General features: G+C 42.9%; 5 protein-coding genes across 5 annotated transcripts; 3 read left to right on the forward strand and 2 right to left on the reverse strand.

Annotated features, from left to right (window-relative positions):
- The first annotated feature begins 12232 nt into the window (after nucleotides 1-12232).
- Nucleotides 12233-13297, forward strand: LOC115629033. Its single transcript, XM_030525335.1, has one exon. The coding sequence runs from the start codon at nucleotides 12256-12258 to the stop codon at nucleotides 13192-13194; it is 939 nt and encodes a 312-aa protein (XP_030381195.1). The 5' UTR covers nucleotides 12233-12255; the 3' UTR covers nucleotides 13195-13297.
- Nucleotides 13298-14080: 783 nt separating this feature from the next.
- Nucleotides 14081-16197, forward strand: LOC115628999 (tRNA (adenine(58)-N(1))-methyltransferase non-catalytic subunit TRM6). Its single transcript, XM_030525284.1, has 2 exons — nucleotides 14081-15113; nucleotides 15815-16197. The coding sequence occupies exons 1-2, from the start codon at nucleotides 14159-14161 to the stop codon at nucleotides 16177-16179; spliced, it is 1320 nt and encodes a 439-aa protein (XP_030381144.1). The 5' UTR covers nucleotides 14081-14158; the 3' UTR covers nucleotides 16180-16197.
- LOC115629000 (cytochrome c oxidase subunit 5B, mitochondrial) lies at nucleotides 16194-17058 on the reverse strand. The gene is made up of 2 exons (XM_030525286.1): nucleotides 16724-17058; nucleotides 16194-16666 (listed from the first exon to the last, which is right to left on the reverse strand). The coding sequence occupies exons 1-2, from the start codon at nucleotides 16911-16913 to the stop codon at nucleotides 16386-16388; spliced, it is 471 nt and encodes a 156-aa protein (XP_030381146.1). The 5' UTR covers nucleotides 16914-17058; the 3' UTR covers nucleotides 16194-16385.
- A 1160-nt stretch (nucleotides 17059-18218) lies between these two features.
- Nucleotides 18219-19521, reverse strand: LOC115628998 (cytochrome c oxidase subunit 5B, mitochondrial). Its single transcript, XM_030525283.1, has 3 exons — nucleotides 19345-19521; nucleotides 18748-18921; nucleotides 18219-18676 (listed from the first exon to the last, which is right to left on the reverse strand). The coding sequence occupies exons 1-3, from the start codon at nucleotides 19424-19426 to the stop codon at nucleotides 18570-18572; spliced, it is 363 nt and encodes a 120-aa protein (XP_030381143.1). The 5' UTR covers nucleotides 19427-19521; the 3' UTR covers nucleotides 18219-18569.
- Nucleotides 19522-19900: 379 nt separating this feature from the next.
- On the forward strand, nucleotides 19901-21401 carry LOC115628997 (intraflagellar transport protein 52 homolog). Its single transcript, XM_030525282.1, has 4 exons — nucleotides 19901-20007; nucleotides 20072-20503; nucleotides 20580-20796; nucleotides 20856-21401. The coding sequence occupies exons 1-4, from the start codon at nucleotides 19952-19954 to the stop codon at nucleotides 21399-21401; spliced, it is 1251 nt and encodes a 416-aa protein (XP_030381142.1). The 5' UTR covers nucleotides 19901-19951.
- Nucleotides 21402-22446: the final 1045 nt, after the last annotated feature.

Raw genomic sequence — 22446 nt, forward strand, 5'->3', positions numbered from 1 at the left:
AAGGAGGCGTGGCAGACCCCATAAAGTGTATATATTCTTGATCAGCATGACGAGACGAGCCCTGTCTGTCTGTCCGTATGGACACCTAGATCTCAGAGACTATAAGAGGTAGAGACACCAAACTTTGCACAAAGATGCCTTAGGGTTGTACGCTGTGCAAGTTTGTTTTTTTTTTTTTATAGCCTGTACCCAAAGGGTGAGAGGCTATACTAGTTTTGTGCGCATGTATGTAACACACAGAAGGAGGCGTGTCAGACCCCACAAAGTATATATATCCTTGATCAGGGTGACAAGCCGAGTCAATTTAGCCATGTCCGTCCGCCCGTCGGTCCGTCTGTCTGTATGAGCGCAAGGATCTCAGTAAGTACAAGAGCTAGGATAACCAAAATTGGTATCAAGGTTCCTATAAGCCCTAGGCAGATCGAGTTTGTTTATTTTTTCTGATACACCCCCCACTCCCCCGCAATTCGTGTTTTTTTTCATAACTCCCGTAATTCTCGGAATTTTGAAATCAATTTTGGTAGGTACATCCAGTTAGTACTAATGTGTCCGTGTTCATCATGATAGGTCGATTGTGAAAAAAGTTATAGCCATAAATAAAATCGCTGCTCATGCGCTGTCTGCAGCTCTGTCGGCAGCTGTTGTTGTTGTTGCTGCTTTGGTTCAACTTTGTGCTGCATACATACACGCATATAGACACGAATAGGCAGGTGATGTTATGCTGTTAAAACTGAACAAAAACATGTCTTCTAATTTATTTTAATTACTTAATTAATTAATTCATTTTTTTTTAATAATTTTTTTTTTTTATTGAAAGCCGTTAAATTAGGTTAACTATTATTACTTGATATTTGGTCACACTTGTTTTGTCATTCTGCTATGTGCTATGTATGTTTACCAAGTCAGTTCTCATCGATCGTTGGCCAAAGAAAGAGCTCGCGCATAAGTGCATAATAAATATGTATGTACGTATAACCTCTAAACACTTTAAAGCAACTGCGTCTCATTTCTTCCTCCAACTGCTCTAAGATTATAGCCACCAAAGGTTATAATTTACAACATTTTTTAATTTTTTTTTTTTAATTTTCCTTTTTTGTGGAGAGTACAGGCTATTTTACTGTCGGACTTGCTCGACTGTAGCGTTCTCTCTTGTTTTTATTTCAAAGTCCGGACACCCGACTTTAGCTTTTTTACTTGTTTTAATTCTCTTAATTTTTTAATTTTGTCAAGTATGAGGAGAGGGGAGTATTGTTTGAGTCGTCGAAGAGAGGAGACGTGTGCGTGGACGAGAGCACAGCAGAACTTATTCGGGACACCCGAATTTTGCTTTTTCACTTGTTTATACAATACCTTACTACTACTATATTTTGTTATACTACTTATACATATACTTACATATTCATATGTCTTCTCATATTTATGTATAATGCGTAAATTATTTTGCACAGAAAGAGAGGAATATTTGTAGTTGAAAAATTGAATCAAGTACTAAGTAAGAGTAAGTAGAGATTTCACATTTATGCTGCATTTTTATACCCAGTACCCGTAGGGTAAAAAGGGTATATTAGGTTTGTGCAAAGTATGTAACATACAGAAGGAAGCATCTCCGACCCCATAAAGTATATATATTCTTGATCAGCATGACGAGAGAAATCGATCTAGACATGTCCGTCCGTCTGTCCGTCTGCCCGTCCGTCTGTCCGTCTGGATGAACGCGAGGATCTCAGAAACTATAAATGCTAGAATAACCAAAGTTGGCATCCAGATTCTCCTAGATCCGAGTAAGGACGAGTTTATTTTTATACCCTGTACCCGTAGGGTAAAAAGGGTATATTAGGTTTGTGCAAAGTATGTAACATACAGAAGGAAGCATCTCCGACCCCATAAAGTATATATATTCTTGATCAGCATGACGAGAGAAATCGATCTAGACATGTCCGTCCGTCTGTCCGTCCGTCTGTCCGTCTGTCCGTCCGTCTGTCCGTCTGGATGAACGCGAGGATCTCAGAAACTATAAAAGCTAGAATAACCAAAGTTGGCATCCAGATTCTCCTGGGTCCGAGTAAGGACGAGTTTATTTTATTTTTTTTTAATTTCCCCCCCCCTTCCCCCGCTACAGAATTTCGTCAATAGCGTCCACATTTCAAATGCTACCTAAACCAAACTTTGCTCACATAATTTATATATAATTGTCTATTGTTGTTTAAAATTTTATTCATTTCGGTCAATTCCAAGAAAAGTTATTAGCAAAACAAATTTTCGCCAGTACAACCCCCACAAACTGCAGCAACAAGTTCGCTCTTCTTCTTCCTCTTTTCGCTGCTGCTATGGGCGCATATAACTCAGTGACGGAAGTTTAACTGGGTACAGGGTATTACACTGTCGGGCTTGCTCGACTGTAGCGTTCTCTCTTGTTTTCGTTTAAAGAATTTGTCAACTTTTTGGCAAGTTATGTTAAGTATGTGTACAATTTTAGGAATTAAAGAAATTAGAAATTATAAAAATTAGAAGAAAAAATCAGCAGTTTCACGACTAGTTTAAATGACTGACTAAATAGAAAAATAACTAATTCTTGGAAAAATTTGTACTTATCGCATTTGATATTTTTATACGTGACGGGCACTTTGATATGCACTACGATTACGGTATTATTTATGTATGTATGTACGTACATAAGATTGATAATGGTGCTTTGGCAAAGTCGAAGAGAAGCAGCAGAGCGGAGGCCTATGCCTCGAATTTTAACGCTCCGTTGGCTCTTTGCGTTCTTTTCGGCTGGGAGAGGGGGACAACAACTGCTGTTGTTGTTGTCGAAGACACAGTTGTAAGCGAGGACTTTTACAGGTCGTTGTTATCAGCAATTCATTGCTAAGACAGTAGGGGTCTGGAGACGGTCACTGGGCACTCCATGACCTACTTTGCAATGTGCAGGGTTGTTAGGACCACGCGTTTTTTCTTTGGGCAACGCCGACTAGCTCATCGATACTCGGTCAGGGTATGTTGGTAAGTATGTATGTGCTGTAAATATGTAGATTTAAATATGGATATGCACACAAGGACCGAAATTCATGTAGATCAACAGAAGCGGAACGAAAGCTCGAGACAAGTTGTAGGCCTACACGAACAGGTAAGCTAAGAGCTTTTACGGATCAGGGGCACTCCTCTTGATTATCTGTTTACGGCCTGGCATTCACAATATTTCTCGTTTTCCTTCTTTTTCCATTTGCTACACAGGTCCATACTGATCTCTATGCTTCCATGCACACGCATGTGTTTTGGATACAATTTCGCTATTCCCACTGAATACGCCTAAGTTTACAAATATACATATACAGATTCGTACGCACTATTTATATGCATGCTATTAATTTATTTTAAATTCAAGCCTTATAGGAACAATTGGCGACGGCCAGCCTAATTTTCTATTCTGCTACGGTCTCCTCTGACGATGGAACACGATGGAGGGGGAAAGGACTCAGCGTTGGCACCACCAGCAACAATATCCGTCGAACGGACTCACCCAGTCGTTATCCCTTCTTCATGCAGCATCCGTCTTCGCTGCAGATGTTGCTGTAGAAGATGATGGTCGGTGAGATGACGATGAATCGGATGCGATTATGTTGATATGCAAGATGATGCGTTGATGCGAAAGATGATGCGTTGATACGCAAGATGATGGTCAAATGCAGCCTCAAAATGCGTTGACAAAGGCGGTCGGCGGGACGATGTGGTAGGTTATAGTGGCCAAAAATCATATATGTAGAGCTAAAATAATAAAGACCCACCGGCCGCTCGTCTGCTTCTGGGTCTACAACTCTCTGTAGACGTAGATGATTATAATTTTTGCTCTAATTTTATCATTTTTTTCGCACCTATTTTCAAGTTAATTGGAAATTTTACACTGCGTCAACGCTCTGCCCGTACTCATCGAAATCGTCGCCAACAATGCCGGCTGCCGTGTCGCCTCCATTGCACTACCTTCCCATGGAACCTTGTCGTACGATTGTAACGTTGCTCTGGCCCGGGTATACTCGTCGGCCAGAGTCGCTGCAATATTCTTCGTTTGGTTCCCCAGAATTAAAGTGAGCCCGCAGTTACCATTCAAATATAATGCTCGCCGTGTGTACAATTTGTGTTTTATTTCAGCTTGATCTATATCTTATCTAGCGCTCCAGTGCTCCAGTCTTCCTCCAAACTTCCACACTTACTCCCTCTCTACTTATCTCTTCCTCCTTTCTACTTCTTATTTTTATACATTCTTAAAACTACTTGGCATCGTAACGACGCGTTGCGCAGCAACCAGCTGTGCGTCGTTACACCTCCCCCTTTCCCCAAAGGGTCGAACGGCCCGATCGATGGTGTTTTCAAATTTTGTTAGCATCGAAAGGCAGATGTGTAGCAGCTGGGTGGCAGCGCTGCCACCCCTCGCGTTTGGCCACCTGTCGACGCCACCTGTAGCTTCACAGTCAGCTACTCGCGCCGTGCTCTCCATTTCCGCCGCGTGTTTGAATTTCAAATTCTGGGGTGCGGAATCTGTTGGTGATTACTGAGCAACGAGCTGCATCTCGCAAAAGTACTGACTATATTTTCTAGCCTGCATGGCCTGCCGCCTGTAGCACGCAACGGCTAATTATGTGCCAGCGGCATGCAGGTGCTGTTACAACACGGTGTACATCTTATACTGCGTCGACTGCAACCAGTGCACCGGGCCTCCCATCGGTGCCGTTGAGGTATCATTTGTGCTATATGTGGCTGAAACGTAATAAAATTCGATTACGTCTGCAGGATTACGTGGACGTTATTCTTTAGCTAGGAGCGCCTGCTTTGGTTGCCGCTGTCGCTGCACTCGTCGGCGACGCTGACGTCTGCATTCAGCGCCTTCAGATCTCGAAGATGTGCTGTTCTACCTCTGCCGCCCGCTACTGGTCGTAAGCGCACTATGATAAATGGATATAAATGCACGCACTGTGAATGGCCCATCGAAGCGAGGCGCCAGTTTGGCCGCAAACTGCTCTGCGGCGTTGGACAGGTGATGCTGTCGCACGAGAACCTCGTCGCCTAGTTAGGGTCGCCACTCGCGCCTCCGCAGATTATACTGACGCGCCTGATCCTCACTGGCCACCACTTGGTTTCTTTTCGCTATTCGGGCAATGAACTGTACCAGTGTCGCGTGTGTTTGTGGGCTACCTGGTACTGCCTCAGGGGCGTCTGGATCCCTGCCGTACAGTGTGCGTGGATGCCTTGGTTCTCTCCCAAATAGGATGAAAGCCGGTGAGTAGCCCGTTGCGTCTGAAAATGCTGTATTAATAGCCAATTGTGCTTCCGCCAGTTGTTCGTCCCACGTGTTGTGCTGCCCGTCCGCCAGCTGAGCAATCAATGTTTTGACCGTTCTATTGGTCCGCTCCGTGGGATTCTCTTGAGGTGTATATGGTGTCGTCAGTTGTTGCTGTATGCCTGCCTCAGCGAGGAACTGTTTCAGCGCGCGACTTGTAAACTGGGCTCCGTTGTCTGTGATGAGCTTTCGTGGCGTCCCGAACCGCGCCAGGATCCGCTCTCGTAGGGCCAGCTTAACTGCCGCCGCTGTTGCCTTGCGGATGGGGACCAGTTCAGGCGTTTCCCCGTTTGGACCGCGGCAGCGGCCCTACGAAATCGGCGCATACGACGTCCCACGCTGCCTCCGCTGGTTTGAAATGCATCTTGCCTGCTGTCAGCTGTTGCTCGGCTTTATAGCGTTGGCACAACAGGCACTGGTGCACATACTTTGCGACGTCGCGCTACAGACCACGCCAGTGGTATCGGTCTGCAACGCGCGCACAGGTTCAGCGTACTCCCATATGGCCCGTCGTTGCGTCATCGTGGCATTCCCTCAACACCTCCTGCCGTAGAGGCGCGGCCACGCATAGCCTCCATGGTGACACCTCATCTTCTCCCAGCACATTGGCGATGCGGCGGTACAGCCTGTCGTTCTGTATGGCGTAATCTGGGTATTTGCCGGGGCTCTCCAACACCGCTGCCGTCAGCTGCTGTAGCCATTTACAAGTTGGCGCTGCCTCTGGCTCCACGTGTGCACGGCCGGCCACCTCGCGCGGCTGCCGTGACAGCGCGTCGGCCACCACGTTCAGGGCTCCTTTTCGGTACTGGACATCGAATGTATACTGTTGCAGCTCCAAGGCCCAGCGTGCAATGCGACCAGTGGGACTCTCGATTGAGTTGAGCCATCGCAACGCCAAGTGGGCGGTCACGACGGTAAAGTGATAGCCCTCCAGATAGTGTCGCAGCTTTCGGATTCCCCAAACAATGGCCAGACACTCCTTCTTCGTGGCGCTGTAGTTGACCTCTGCTTTCTGCAGTTTCCTACTGGCGTAGGAAATCACGTGCTCCTGGCCGTCTACGTTCTGTGTCAAAACCGCGCCCAGCCCATTCTCGTAGTCAGTCTGTAGGCAGAAGCGTTGTGTGAAATCGGGGCACGCTAACACCGGCGCTTCCATGAGCTGTCTTTGGATACAATCAAATGCCTCCTGCTGCGGTGTTCTCCAACTCCACTTGTGGCCTTTCTTTAACAGCTCGGTGAGTGGGCCTACCGTTGTGGCGAAATTGGGTACAAAGCGGCGGTACCACGAGGCCATCCCGATGTACTGCCGCAGCTGTTTTAGGTTGGCCGGGGGCTTCAGTTCACGTATGGCTGCCACCTTTTCCGGATCCGTCTGTATCCCGTCTTCTGTCACCAGGTGCCCCAGGTAGCGTATGGACCTGCGAAAAAACTCACACTTATCTTGATTTACCCGTAGGTTTGCCGCTCTCAGTCTTCGAAACACCTCCCTCAGGTTACATAGGTGTTCTTCGAATGTCTTCCCAACCACAACTATGTCGTCCAGATAGGCAAACGCGTGTGGAGCCATATCCGGGCCGATGACGCTATCTAGCGCCCGCTGGAAGGTGGCTGGGGCGGAGTGCAGGCCAAATGGCATCACTCGCCATTGGAAAAGGCCCCGTCCGGGCACTGTGAAGGCGGTGTATTGCGGCTGTCGGGCTCCATGGGGATCTGCCAATAACCGTTTCGCAAGTCGATGCTGCTGATGTACTTTGCCTGTCGTAACTGTTCGAGAATATGTTGGATCCTCGGAATGGGGTATGCGTCTGGCTCCGAGCGCTCGTTCAGCTGGCGGTAGTCGATGCACATTCGCCACGCCCCATTCTTCTTGCGTACCAGGACTATGGGCGCGCTGTACGCGCTATCGGACCGCTCAATGCAGCCCTTCGCCAGCAACTCGTCAACCTCGTCAAGTAGCGCTGTTTAATGGGCCTGTCGACTTTCACGCGGATCGTGTGTGTCGCCACCGATGACCCGCCCACAATGTTCTCAAAGCGCGGTAATTCCTCCTGAAGGAACGTGGCAGCCTGAGCAGCCTGCTCATCTGTCAGCGTAGCCGCCGATGGAGCAATTGGTTCTGTGGTCACCAATGTCGCACATCGTACTCTGCGGCGCGCCTGATGCCTTCTCCGCCGTCGTCGCTCACGCGACGTCGGCCAGAGTCGCTGCAAAATTCTTCGTTTGGTTCCCCAGAAATAAAGTGAGCCCGCAGTTACCATTCAAATATAATGCTCCCCGTGTGTACAATTTGTGTTTTATTTCAGCTTGATCTATATCTTATCTAGCGCTCCAGTGCGCGTCTTCCTCCAAACTTCCACACTTACTCCCTCTCTACTTATCTCTTCCTCCTTTCTACTTCTTATTTTTATACATTCTTAAAACTACTTGGCATCGTAACGACAACAAAGATGTTTGAAATAAAAAATTTTTATATATCAAGAGAGACTGTCATAGTATTTCACTTAATGTTGTTCATCACTTTTGATGAACTTGTATGGCTTACTTAAAAAAACCGATTATATACTAAAGTGAATATTATATTATATATATTTTATTGAAAACATCAAATAATTTATAATACAAATATACCTTCTTCGGTAAACCACACAAATGTGACGGTCCAACAAAACATGAAAAATGTTCGATGTTTGCGCAAACATCGATGCATCGACGATGCATCGTTAGCAAAAAAAAAATCGGAAAGTATCGTTGCTTCGTGGTCAAAACTCGACTATGTCACAACCTTAGCGGCCACTTGCCATAGACGTTCTACGCAATTTGGGATGATGGCGCGTCTGCTCATTGTAATTCTGGTTATTTTGTTACTGCTCTGTGTCGCGTTCGCGAACGTATTTACAAACTCAAATTGCTGGATTCGTCATGACGGAAAAAAAATCTGCAATCGACGCTCGGCGGAGTCCGGCCTCGGATCACACCATCAATGAAGCCGACAACAACAGCTTTTAAAGTTTTTAAACAGAAAACCCGTCGAAAGCGCCGCTAAATCAATCAAATAAAACTCTAGCCTGAAGGCCTTCGTTGCTCTGGCTATATCTATATATACTTTTATATGCATCAAATTTTGTGAGTGTAGATTAATTCTAAGTTACAAGTGTCAACACTCATAATAATTATACTTTATTATATTATTATATATTCGCCTTGTGTGTATATGTATGTATGAATATCTGAGATGGTATTGTGAAATAAATAATATACTCGTACAATATGTACTATACATATACATATATGTATATTGGATCTCATTTGTAAATCGGTGGGTACACGATTTAAGAGTTGAGCCCGCCCTTATCAGAAGTACTTGGTGTAGTGAGCAAGGGCGTATGATTTGAGGTTTGTCATTACTTTCGGAATTCATCAAAATGTTAACCGTGAGCAATAAGCATAATTGTGAGAAGCGAGCGAGCATATGTACATACATACATATACATATGCATGCATGAATGTATGCTAATACTAGCATAGACAGAACCGGATGTTCTGTAAATTGACCAACCAGGGCTCATGAAGACTTGCACTAATCATAAACAAATGCAATTAGCAAGCGATGATCATATTTATGCACCATGTATAATACATACATACATACACACACACATACATACATACATACACACATACATACATACACACATACAAACATACACACATACATACATACATATGTCCCTTTTGGAAGGCAGCGTCATACCATACATGGACACAAAACTGAATTACGATCAAATTTTGCCTCCCCCAAACGAATGGCAGTGCGACAGTGCTAAAAGAAACGATTTGATGCTCATGCACTGTGTTCGTCATCAAGTAACAATAACAAATATTAGGCCAGTCTCGCTACACCAACACATATTACGCAAATCACGTTGCTTTTTAGCTACTTTTTTATTCTTTTGCGTTTCCCCATCCTCAAATTGCTTTGTCTTGTTCTGACATTTATGGTCATTTGGTATGCATAAAAACAAGATTTAATTAGTCACTAAGAAATATTGAAGTTTAGTTTAAGTAATTGAATTGTTGAGTTGAATATACATACTTGTACATATGTACATAATTGTAATTAACATGCTACGTTTGCTAGCTGTAAGTTCTATGCTTGCTCTCCTGTGCTCTCTTTCAATGAGATCACCATGCACAAGATAGTAAGCTGAACATTTTGGCGCCCCCGGGTGGACTTTGGCTTTTCTTGGCTTCGCCGCTGGACTTTGTTCTTCGTGTGACTCGTTGGATTTGTGCCTGGAAGTGGATAGCAGAACTTGTGGCGTACATTTGGTCTGGATTTTGGCAAGTTCCGCATCCACATGACTTTCCACAATTGTCAGGGAATTGCACTGGCAACGAATACAAATTGAGTTTCGGCCACATACATACATATAGTACATAAGTGTACATTGTCGGCTTGTGCATAAATAAATAAATGCCAATTGCAAAGCGACAAACATACATACATACATACATACATATGTACATATACATATGTATGTATAACTGCGCTTATTTTCTGCAAGGTGGACTGTGACTTTTGCGCTTTACCAATTTGCCGTTGCCTTTTCCTTTGGTACTTGTGTCAACTGTCCGTCGTTGCAGCTCGGTCTGCAAACGGTTACAGCTGTAAATAGGCACACACAAAGCAACAAGCAATCATGCGTCGTCTAGCGACATTGAATTTGCAGCGATTATCTTCGCACTTGCTGATTGTGCGCTTTCTCGCTTTCTCGCTTTCTCGCCAGCCGTCGATCTTTGTTCTGCTAGCGCCTTCGTCGCTGCCGAATATTTATTCTATTGTAGCTGCGTTGCAAACGTTTGATAACCCAAATATTAATTCGAGTTATTGAACTTGTGTTTGCTTTGCTTCGATCAGCTGCGCTACCTAATACAACAGTGCCGGCCAAATGTATTAGGCACACGTTTGAGTTTGTCCACATTTGTAGGCAGCTAACTCAAGGCGTGCCGGTCTAATACACTAGCCATTGTACCTGTCCATTGGTATATTAGCGTTAGACTTGATAATCGCCAGCTGTTATTAAAGTTTACCTATACACCGCTTTAAATAATAAAGAATCAACATGCCTAGTAAAAGGTGCAAGCAAGTACAGAGCAGAGAATTAGACGCGTCTAATTCTAGTAAAGCCGACTGCTGGCTACAGTCGCATGATAATGTGGTTCGCGACATTGGACGCATTAAACGCTCCATTCAGAGTATCCCAGTCATCGAACCGTTCGAGGTTGAGTGCAGGCTAGAAATTTTGAATATGTATATAGAAAAGGCATTCAAAATACAGGAAGAGCTCGACAACATAAATCCTTCTCTAGCTTCTAGAGCAGCCTTAAAAAATCTGTGCGTCTCTGCAAAGGCATTGCTCATGAGCAGACTATCCATAGGGATAGTCTAGCCAATTCCACAATGAGTGGACCATCTCATAGCCGGCAACCTCCATCTATTCCGATTACAAAAACTTTATTGGGATTTTTGAGAGCTTGGTCGACCCACCTGAAGGCCTATCAGGTAACCGAGGAGAATTATCCTTAAGCGCTTACAGCGCTTAAAGCTAGGTACACACGATGCAAACAATTTGCAGCAAGTTGATTGCTGCAATCAAATTTGCACGTATAAACACGAGTGCAACCATTTTGCTGCAAACAAAGAACTTGCAAAATTTTTTTGCAGCAATATTTTTTGCTTGTCGTCTGTATACATTATTTTACCGTTATCTTGGTTGCGTCAGTTGCTTGCTTGTTTGCATGTGCTGTTTGCTTTCAGTCGCAATATTGCAGCAAGCAAAGCAACATGTGGGATCGCGAGGAAACGATAAAATTAATTGAATTTTACGAGAATTATTCTGTTTTATGGGATGTCTCGGCAGCAGAATATAAAAATAAGCATAAAAAGCAAAATGCTTATCGCGAAATTGCTGAAAAATGAAATGCATCGAAAAAAAAACTCAAACTCGTACTTTCTCGGTCTTAGGAGAATATGGAAACCAAGTTTGGTTATTCTAGCTCTTATACTTTCTGAGATCCTTGCGTTCATACGGACAGACAGACGGACGGACGGACAAGGCTATATCCACTCTGCTTCTCATCCTGATCAAGAATATATATACTTTGTGGGGTCTGCCACGCCTCCTTCTGTGTGTTACATACATGCGCACAAAACTAGTATAGCCTTTCACCCTTTGGGTACAGGCTATAAAAAGAGCGGCCAGGGTACATCGGACAACTATACCAGCAGTTTTTCGATGCGCTTAAATTTATTAAAAATGACGACGGAAATAATTATAAAATTCAAAATTTGGTAAGTAGTACAATTTATTGCACATATCGTAGTAATTACTTATTTTATATATGCTCCCGATTTAACATTTCGTGTCCACCGCTGATATAAACACGTCGTTATTCCTTGACTTTCACAAAACAACAGAACTTGCAAATGAGTGTCACTTGCAAGCACTGCAAACAAGAAATGAAAACACGTGTAGACATTGACGCAATATATTGCACGAAATAGCCATGCAAAAGTTTGCATGCAAAACAAAAATTGATTGAAGCAAGAAATTTTCATGCAATATTTGCATAGGTGTAAACATTTGTGCAAACTTTTGCTGCAAATTATTTTTAACTTGCTGCAAATTGTTTGCATCGTGTGTACCTAGCTTTAAAGCAGGAGGTAACGTACTTGCAAGCAACCCACAAACAGTTCAGTTGTAAAGCAGTTCAGCGCAATAAGCAGTGCAAGCAGTTATGGATCTGTTCAAAATATGGCATCACTAAAAACAGCTGTGTTTGTTTTTATTACTCACTGCGTTTGTTGTTTTATGTTTTTTTTTGTTTTATAATTTTGTAAATACTCTTGCATTTAAAACAACATGGATCGGCTTAACAGTGACTGCATTGCATCTATAGCGCACTATCTTACACTCCAGGATCAGATTACCATGTCGCGCGTCTCCAATACATTTTTGGACGCCTTGTGTTCCACAGAATGGAGGAAAGATAAGTACCGGAACTTTCGGACACAAGATGATTGTCTGAGGGCACTTAGTAAGGAGGACTATCAATATTTTCTGGAGCAAATCAGTCCCGCCATGAAGGAGCTGCATATAGGCGAAATCTTTTCCAGGGCATTCAGTTCATATCTTGGCCGCCATCTATTGCGTCCGGAACTGGCGTTCTATCTACGTCTGAACTTTTGTAATTTGAGAGAATTTCACTGTGAGGACGATAAGATAAACGATAGCATGATACGCACACTATCCAGCTTTTGCCCGGAGTTACATGTCTTAGATGTTACAGGCAGATATATTACCGGAAAGTTCATATATACGATGTCCAAGCTGAAGACATTACGTTTGCACTCCTGCTCCATCGAGGAAAACTATTTGCTTGAACTATTGTACACTTTAAAACAATTACAACAATTGAAAATAATTGGAAATCGTCACAATGTCGAGAATTTGATCTTGAAGGTACCATTTAGTGTTCTGCCGTTGAAGGAATTATGCATAAGCGATGCACGTAATTTTGGTTTACATTTGGCTGCAAAATTGCCAAAACTGGAGGAATTGACAGTTTATGATTCACATCTTATATCGGAAACGAAGCTTGAGCAGACGCTAGCTGAGACACGCAAATCTGTAATGTCGGGCCTGCTGTCAATTCCAAAGAATTTACGCTTCGTTAAGAGCAGCATCCCCTTTGTGGCGGAGCAGCTGCAACAGCTGTGTAAAGTAAATGATCCACAGGAGGACATACTATATTTGGAGTCAACAGAAACGCTGATCGTTAAATATATATTTTCACAATAAAGGAATGCTTGGCAGTTAGTTTTCGAGCTTGATTGTAGTTTGAGACTTTGCATGTGTACATTCCCATTACTATTTTTGACCCTTACAAGTAGACGTTCTGTGTTTTTACCAATCTAATAAGTAGTTAACAAATTATTAGATAATTGTAAACGTTAAAGTTTTGTTTAAAAAAAATTTGTAAATATAGACCAATGGATTATGTATTTGACCTTTTTTTGAGTTTTGGCTAAAAATAAAAAAGTTAAGTATTTTGATTTAAAGTTGAAAAACATTTCGATGCTAAAACTATTTGTAAGCTTGAATTATTTCCATTTTAAGACATACAATTATTATGCTCTGAGAAAAAGTAAATAGAAGATCCGAAACCCAAAATAGAAACCGCGTCGTTAAGGAAATTCCAATTTGAAGCATACATTTTAATACGTCTACTTTAATAATTGTTTTAATATTAATTGTTTAGATATACATATTTACTTTGCTTAAGCTGGGATTATTAATTATCGCAGTATTTTGCAGTCTAAATGAATCAAATGAGTCTAAATCTATTTTGAATGAAAAACTGACGCAACAGGTAGTAGTTAACATACAAATTCGCAACATCTGGCAACTTGCTCCAACTAGTGATGGGATAAAGACTTAAAACGCTCACGAATACACTTCGTTTTTAATTTCTACAATCTTTTCAACTATAGTTTGTTTTCAATTGTATTTTAGATTTGAAAGAACAGGAGATCGTAATAGACAATAAAAAGTATGCCAAAAAAGGAATCCTAAGGAAAATAAGAGCCACGGCTAACGCTTCTTTGCCTGTTCGTGAAAAAGTCGGTCACGAGCTTGGCATTAACTGAACTTTATATACAACCATCACTAAGTTGTAGACGTGCTGCTTCTTGCGGCGGCACTTTTGTAAACAACGTGGGTGCGGAATTTTCTTTACAGCACTTGGAGGATTAAACCAAAAGAAATGGCTACACCGAACATCCAGCTGGGGGATTATATCATCATACAGCGACAGAAGTACACGAAACTTCAGAAGTTTGGCAACATCGATGCAACGGCACAGCTGGGGAAGGAACAATTGGAGCTAAATGCGCTCCTTGACCAGCCCTACGGCTCCACGTTCAAGATGTGTGTGAAGGAGTCGAAGGCGGGCAAGCGTGGCGCCCAACGCCAACACACACTGAAGCTGTGCAGCGAGACTGAGTTGCGAGACATTCGGGCAGTGCTGGGGATATCGAGTAGCGGCGAGGACAATCGGGATATATGCGATAATGGAGAGGCGCAGGCTCTGAAGTCAGAGGACATTGAGCAGCTGCGAGAGGAGTGCAACGAGAGCAGCAAAATTATTGAAAAGCTTGTGGAGAACTCGAAGACCTTTCACACACGCACAGAATACTCGCAGGAGAAGTATCTGAAGAAAAAGGAGAAAAAGTACTTTGAATTTGTGCAGATACGCCTGCCCAGCATACGTCTTATGGCCGACATATTCTATCGCCAGGATGCAGAGAAGGTGATGGGCATACGCGTGGACACGCTTTCCCAAATCATAAGCTATTCGGGCGTGTGCGGCTTTGGCAATTATTTGCTCTACGAGAGCGGCACCAATGGTCTGTTGCCCGCTGCCATGCTCAATTCCATTGGCGCAGCCACGGAGGCCACCCTGGTGCACATGCATCCGGGAAATGTGCCGCAAAAGCAGGCGCTGTTGGCCCTTAAACTGCCGCTGGAGCAGCAGCAGCGTTGCATATCCGTCAACTTGTATTCCGTGCTCCGTGAATTCTATCAGGGTGAGGCGCTGCCACCCATAGCTGGTGAATCGTCCAGCTTAGAGGACGCAGTACCAGAGTCACTGGCGACGGAACCAAATTCACCCACAGAACCCACCAGCAAGAAGCCCAAGCTGGATGAATCCGAATGTAGTAAGTAGCAATCTTCCAAACAGAGGGCGTCCAGATAATAAATTCTTATTCAATAAGGTGCAGCGAACGCGAATCTATTTGTTTAAACACTGTACTCGAAATATTATTTTGATCTTAAGAAGAATATGTCCCTACTACATAAATCCCAGCTGTGCCTTTGCTGATAAAATCCCAAACTTCAACCATAAACTTTCCGTAAATTCTAAATATATTGGTCCGAAGAGTTTCAAAGCAATCCTAAAATATCCAACAACTAAATCGTCAACCCAAATTTGAGTAAACAATTGTGTTTTAGGGCTAAATGATTATACAGATAGTTTCATAGTTTCAGTATTTAGCTCTCAGAAGTATATTACAAAGTAGGAATAAGCAAATTCTAGACTGATTTACCTGGAATTCGGGCCATTTTCTAATCAATTTATGAATGGAGACAACAGCTAGCTGAAATTCCCAACTGGGTTTTCACAGTTTGTTTGAACTTCTTATATAAATGTTCTATTAAGTCCTGGAACAGTTTTTTACTGAGTGAAGAGCTAGCCACCTTTAATGAACTGTTTCTAGATTTTTTCTGATATTTCCAAATCACTACCTAATGTTTTAATACACCAATAATTTTAGAAATCACTTGCCACTTATTTCCAATAGTCGTGGATCTAAATGAACTGAACTCCTTGCTAACCCGATCTCTTTCTTCTATTCAGCAAATAGATCCCCCTTGCGCTGGCAGCTGGAAAACAAACGCGCCTGCGCTCTAATGCATGCCAAATTCGATTGCCTAGTGATGGCGGCCAAGGAGCATCCCTCGAGCATATTGCAGGCACTACTGCCGCTCCTGAATTCGTCGCGGCCCATAGTTATCTTCAGCACGTGCAAGGAACTGCTCCTGGAAACCTACATGGAGCTGAAGACCTCTGGCAAGGTTACGAATCTGCATTTGACCTCCAATTGGATGCGAATGTACCAAATACTGCCCAATCGCACCCATCCGGAGGTCAATATGAGCGGCAATAGCGGATATCTGTTGACGGGCTATACGCTGAGCAGTGCAGAGAAGACTCAGGAATAAAGAAACCATACTCATAAATGTCGTCTTTCTTTTATGTTAGTCTCCGGATAATATCATGCAATGTTTTATACATTTTAGGTGTAAATCAGATCAGTTAAAAATCGTGTTTAGGTCAGTTAATAGTCTAAACGAATGTGTGAGGTTGTGTGATGGAACTCAAGTGTTAAGTACAGCGTCCCTTGGCGCTCCAAAGCGCAACATGTCCTTTAAACGGGTGGCACCTTTTTCAGCACAAAATAGTGTCCACACTCGCAACGTTTCGGATTGCCCTTCTCCAGCCACATCCACTTAACAAAGCGATCGCCCAGACAGACACACCCAACCAGGCGTCCATCGAAGGCCGACGGTATGGGAGTGGGATCGTTCTCCCGCCCGGCACCACGTCGTATGCCCTTCACCATGGACCAGGGATCGGAGCATCCTTGCTCACGCAACAGCATCTCGCGCTTGGCTATGCCCGTGGCCAGTTCAATATCATCGGCCATTTCTGGGCAACTCAATGTTGGCTTTTACTGATAACTCAACAAAGAACCTCTTTACTTACCCGCCTTACACACCGGTGTAGTTGAAATGGCTCGAGGCCCGACGCCAGATACTCCGTTCGCCCATTTCCCCAGACCCAGACGTTGCAGCAATAAACTGAACCTGTTTTTGCCTCCGCGTTCCGTCAACTGAGAAATCAGACGCTTCGAGGCAGCCGGAGTACGCAGCAGCCGCGATATATACGAGGACATGCTCTCCAAGAGGACTTCAGCAAAGTTCAGAGATTAGTTAGGAACTAATAAAACTGTTTTTGGAACTCCAGCTCTCTTTCGGTGCGAGCAGAAATTTTTGAAAAACAATTATATTTTGTTTTTTGTTCAGAAGCAGTGCTCCGACGAAAGTATAGAAATAGAATGAATTTCTGAGGCCCAACTGATCTTAGTTGTAACCTCAAGGCCTGCTGTACAAAATTAAGGAAAATATTTCGATTTCACATTTGTTTTGAAAGTTTTTTAGTTTACCAAAAATTGTTATGGGTTCTGAAAGAAATTTGAAAAGATGCATCTTTTATTTAAACGAAAAAACCCTCAAGCGCTCCTTAAAAACCTTTTTCGATTATTTCAAACATCTCTGTTGGTTCTATTTGCTTAATTATCACAATTTATATATATTTTTCGTTTTATTTTGATTTTCTTTTTGATATTGGGAATCATTTACTATAGCATCGCCCCATACCTTAAAAACCATGATATTAATCCCGGGATACTATAGACCTAATACTTTTAGAATTCCATCTCAAACTCAGATCTTGACCCTTAAACCGCTTAGTTTTCTGAAAATAAATGGAACTCGTATCTACATTACTCGATCTATATTACTAAATATGATCATGAAGTACTCGCTTTTAACTTAAACAAGAAACTGAAAAAAGATTAGGTTAGAATAGGTTAAATTTAAATTAAAAGGAAGCTAATGGATGATTAGCTGCTGAACAATATTTTTAAAACTAAATAAATCAGTTATTTGAAATTCCACTGCCGCCGTATTTGATTGAGTTGGGAAATAGGAACAGACCTCACACAGTAGTTACAGGTGTACATACTTGTATAGCTGTTTAAAGCTATTATACCACAGACACAGATGCCATATCCTTCTTTAGATAATGCAGAATTGATTATAAAGTTTAAAAAATTAATCAAATTTGTGCAACACAATTTAAGTTACCAATGTGCAAGCTGAAGACCCTGCCAGCTAGAAACATATAATTAGTAATTTTAACTTTAATTAAACATTCTAAATTAATAATGCATATTATTATTTGATAAAACTGCTGACAATAACGAAGTGCCTGTTGAAGTATGATTTGACACCTAATGGGCACACAAAAACCGGTTAACACTGATGAAACATAAGAGCTTAATACAAACACTTTTAGAGTAAGGAGAAAACTACCAAATGGCTGACAAGCTGACTTGCAAATTTAAGAGATATGAACATGAATTCTACATTACCAATAAAACTGAAATGCGTTTTAAAATATTGAAATACGCCACCGATTTCAATCATCACTCGCAACATTTCGTTCGACTTTATTGGTTATAAACTAAATTAAGTATGTAATTGCAATCTACAATAATCTGTCCATCCATCAAACAATGCAGATCGAGGTAATCATAAATCTTTATGTTCCAGCGATGATGGCGGAGTCGGAGTGAATGAAAATCAAAAAACTAATTGGAGGCGTGGCATCCCATTTAGAATTGCATATCGTTTCGACTTTTGTGGTTTTTGGGTTGATGTTGTGTTTCTTTTTATTTGGATAGCTAACTTGTTGACTTTTAGCTTAGTAGTTGTGGTTGTGTTCTTTGTTTAATTAATTGATTTATTTTAATTAATTAATAATAACTTTAAACAGCTGCTTTCTCCACCAGCTTGAACCAGTGGCCGCATTCACAACGTTTCTGGTTGCCCTTCTGCAGCCACATCCATTGAACATAGGTCTGGTCCTCCTCGCCTAAATGGAACATTGAACATAATGACGAGATAAATGGTAATAACAGGGATATAAACGTGTGTGCTACTTACAGATGCAGCCCACAATACGTGCTTCGAAGGCAGATGGAATCAAATTGGGATTCTCCTTGGTGCCAGCACCGCGTTTGAACACCTTCATGTCGAAAGGATTATCGTTGCCGGCGGCTTTGGCTAGCAGCTCGCGCTTCTCAATACCCGTGGCGTGCTCCAAGGGGTCGTTCATCACTGCAAGAGAGATTGTTGTTGTTGTTGTTAATCAGCTGTGCGTCGTCACTTTGGTTACATAAACTCGACGCGCGCCCAAATAACTTTGCACAGCTATCGTCTGTATATGCAGCCATAATCTATAGGCTTATGACGATAGAAGTGTTAAATACGCACTGTTGATTCACCCCCTCCTGACACCCGTTAGCAATCATTGCAAAAACACATTGCGTTGCGCATAGTTATTACATAACCTCGCGGATTGAACTTTTTTCCTGCCATAATTCACATGCGCTTGTAATGCAACGATGTTGATGTTGTTGTACATTGTTATTAAACACTAATCCTTATGTAAGTCTGGGTGTTGAGAACTTTCGAATCTGCATCTGAAGGCGGACGTGACCACCAAAATCCAATTCTCTTCCAGGAGGGTTTTTCACTTACTTTTGCAGAAGCGCACGGGCGTGTATGTAACGTTCTGGCGTGCAGCGGCACGGAGCGCCATGCGTCCACAGATCGAAGCCATTGTTCGTTTTGCAAAAATTTGTTGGTCTTATTTAGCGGGGAACTAATAATGAACGAAACTTCTACCGCTTAGGTAATTTTGTCTGCAGCGAAAGATATCCGTTAGTGATGGGCGACCAATTATGTAATCGTTACCGTGTCACGAGTTATTATCGTATTAAATTATATTATTTCATACGTTTTCTTGTCCATCACTAATACAGCTGTACAGCACTAAACGATGTGTGCACGTGAACGCAGTGTGTGCTTGGTGCTGCCACATGGCTGCAAAAGGTATACAGCAGCAGTTGACGGTTTAACGTACAAGAATGAGGTCACTGCGCCTGTGGTGCTGCCACACAGTTCAAAAAGGTTAGCTTTGGCAGTTGCCAGTAGTAACGTACAAAAATGTAAACAAAAGAGTAATAGCGGCGGAAATTAAATGAAACTGCTGTAAAAACCACATAAAAAATAAAAGCAACTAACCAAAATGAGTGCTAAACAGTTAATTTGCTTTGACATATCGAAAAATGAACGTTTTCAAATTATGGACAACTACAAAATGCTGCATCGGAAACTCAAGACCAACTGGAATGTGGAGCAGTAAGCAATTATTTAAATGTAATTAATAAATAATTTGCACATCCACTCTCTGACACTGTAATAGAAACGATGCTGAGCTGAACAAGGAGCGTTTGTCACGCGTGAAGATCTTTGTGCTAGCCGGGCCACAGGATCGTTTCACGGAGGAGGAGTTCGAGGTGTTGAAGCATTTTGTCGAGCAGGAGGGTGGCAGCTTATTGGTGCTGCTTGGGGAAGGCGGCGAGCAGGAGTTTAACACGAATGTTAACTTCTTTCTGGAGCAATATGGCATCTATATCAACAGTGATAATGTTATTAGGCCGCACTACTACAAGAATTTCCATCCGAAAGAGTGCATTGTGGGTGGCGGCGTGGTTTGTGAATCCATGTGGCGGCATTTGATTAAACAGGACATTGAGAAGGTGGACTATGATTTTAGCGATGAGAAATACAAAATACATTTTCAGTATCCCTATGGAGCCACGCTGAATGTCTCGGAGCCGGCCAATGTGTTGCTGTAAATAACAGAAAATTAACGTCTAGAAGAGCAGGGAAAACCACTTATAATTTCTATATACTTGTATTCGTTGCAGCACTACGGGCCCCGTGGTTTATCCGTTCAATCGGCCTTTAGCCGGCTACTACAGACACCCGGAGGGTGGAAAGATATTGGCTCTGGGCTCTGGCTATATGTGGCACGACAAGTATTTGCAAGCGGACAAGACCAACGACGCCATCTTGGAGTATAGCCTGCAGCTGTTGGCCACAGGCGAGATAAACTACACACACTTGGATTTCAATGATGTGGAGGTGGGCCGTCTGTTCATATTTCGCCCTTAAAATTGTCCTTAGAATGCACTCCCTTGCAGCTCAATGACAACAAGCATTTTACGGATCTGGCATTTCTGGCCAATCAGCCCAAGGCCTGTCTGGTCGACTCCATTGGTACGAGTATGCCCACGGATTTTAAGGATATGTTCGACATGACCTTGTGGTCCTTGAGCAATCGTCTGCTGAAGGATGTCATTGAGACATATGAGAAGCTGAATGTTAAATACGAGCCGCTTCGCATCATAAAGCCGCAGTTTGAGATTCCCCTGCCGCCCCTGCAGTTGGCCACCTTTCCGCCCATTTTTAGCGAGCCCCCCGCACCGCCACTAGAGCTCTACGATCTGGACGAGACCTTCAGTCCGGCACGCTCGCAGCTGGCGCACATGACCGGCCAGTGTCTGCAGGCGCTGCAGGCCAAGGAGCCGGCGCGTCGCGCTCTCAATGCCCGCGAGCTCGAGAATTATGTGAAAGAGTGTGCGCGAATTACGGCCATCATTAGGGAGCAGCAAGATTTGCCCGCTCACGATATTCTCAACATATTGGCGCGCCAGATTGTCAGCTACAAACCCTATGCAGAGGACTAGGTGCGCTCCAATTTCGTCGTAAGCAGCCAACGAGGCGCATTCCAAATATCATTTCATGTTTGCCTTCTAATACCCTGCACTCGAAAGGAACAGCGTTCGAAATTGTGCAACGGAGACGACCAGAAATGGAAGCAAGTTTAAATGACATTTCTCATGGATGTGCTTTGGCGTTTGGAGTCTTTTCGGAATTGTGTAGTTCTTAAAAATAAATTTTAAATATAATCATAATATTTCATTAGACAGAGGGTATCACGAAGTCATAGAGATTCGAGTGCTTAGCTCTGATTTGGTTTTCTACTAAATCAGCAGAAAAATGCGGCGTGATGCATTTAATTTAATAAAATGAAATAAAAATTTAAAAAAATTGTAAACCAAGTCCGTTTTATGTAAACATGTTGCCGACTCGAATTCAAACATGGCGGTGGCTGCCAGGCATTGCCTCACCCGGCAGGGTTTCTGTTTATATTTTTCAGTTTTTCAGTTTGGTTAAAAATTTTCGCTTGAATTACACAGAAAGTGCAGAAAATTTTTAGTGAGTAACACAAAACCTGTGGGAAGTAAAGCAATATATGGCATAATTATGCCGAAGATGGGCTGCACAGCTTGCATTGTTTGCTCCCAAAAGTGCTTCACACAATTAATTATTTTATTAATAAGTATTCCCCGCTCTCTTTCTCGAGCACTGCGCGCCAAGCGAGATGCTCCCTAGGGCCCCTCGCTCTGTTTTTAGTTGTCAACAAATTGTTTCCGTTTTTCGGGAACTGCTAATTGTTCAGTCTATGGTGAGTGCCAAGAGGGGAATCGGGGCGCGTGAAACCACTAGTTAGTGTTTGTCACAATAAATGCTGCCATCAATCTGGGCGCCTCGGCGCAATTGTCTCGCCCCCGGGGAGTTGCCGGCGGCCAAAAAAGTCACTGCCGAGTGTCCTGTGAAGCACTCAAGAAAAATAAAAACAGAAAACAAAACAAACAACTGACGGTACTAAATTTGTGTTGTTTTTCGAATGTTTATTGGGATTTCCAATCCCTCGAGTCTGCAAGTGCT

Source organism: Scaptodrosophila lebanonensis, unplaced genomic scaffold, assembly GCF_003285725.1.
Source record: "Scaptodrosophila lebanonensis strain 11010-0011.00,11010-0021.00 unplaced genomic scaffold, SlebRS2 tig00000131-arrow-arrow-pilon, whole genome shotgun sequence".
NCBI classification, from domain to species: Eukaryota; Metazoa; Arthropoda; class Insecta; order Diptera; family Drosophilidae; genus Scaptodrosophila; species Scaptodrosophila lebanonensis.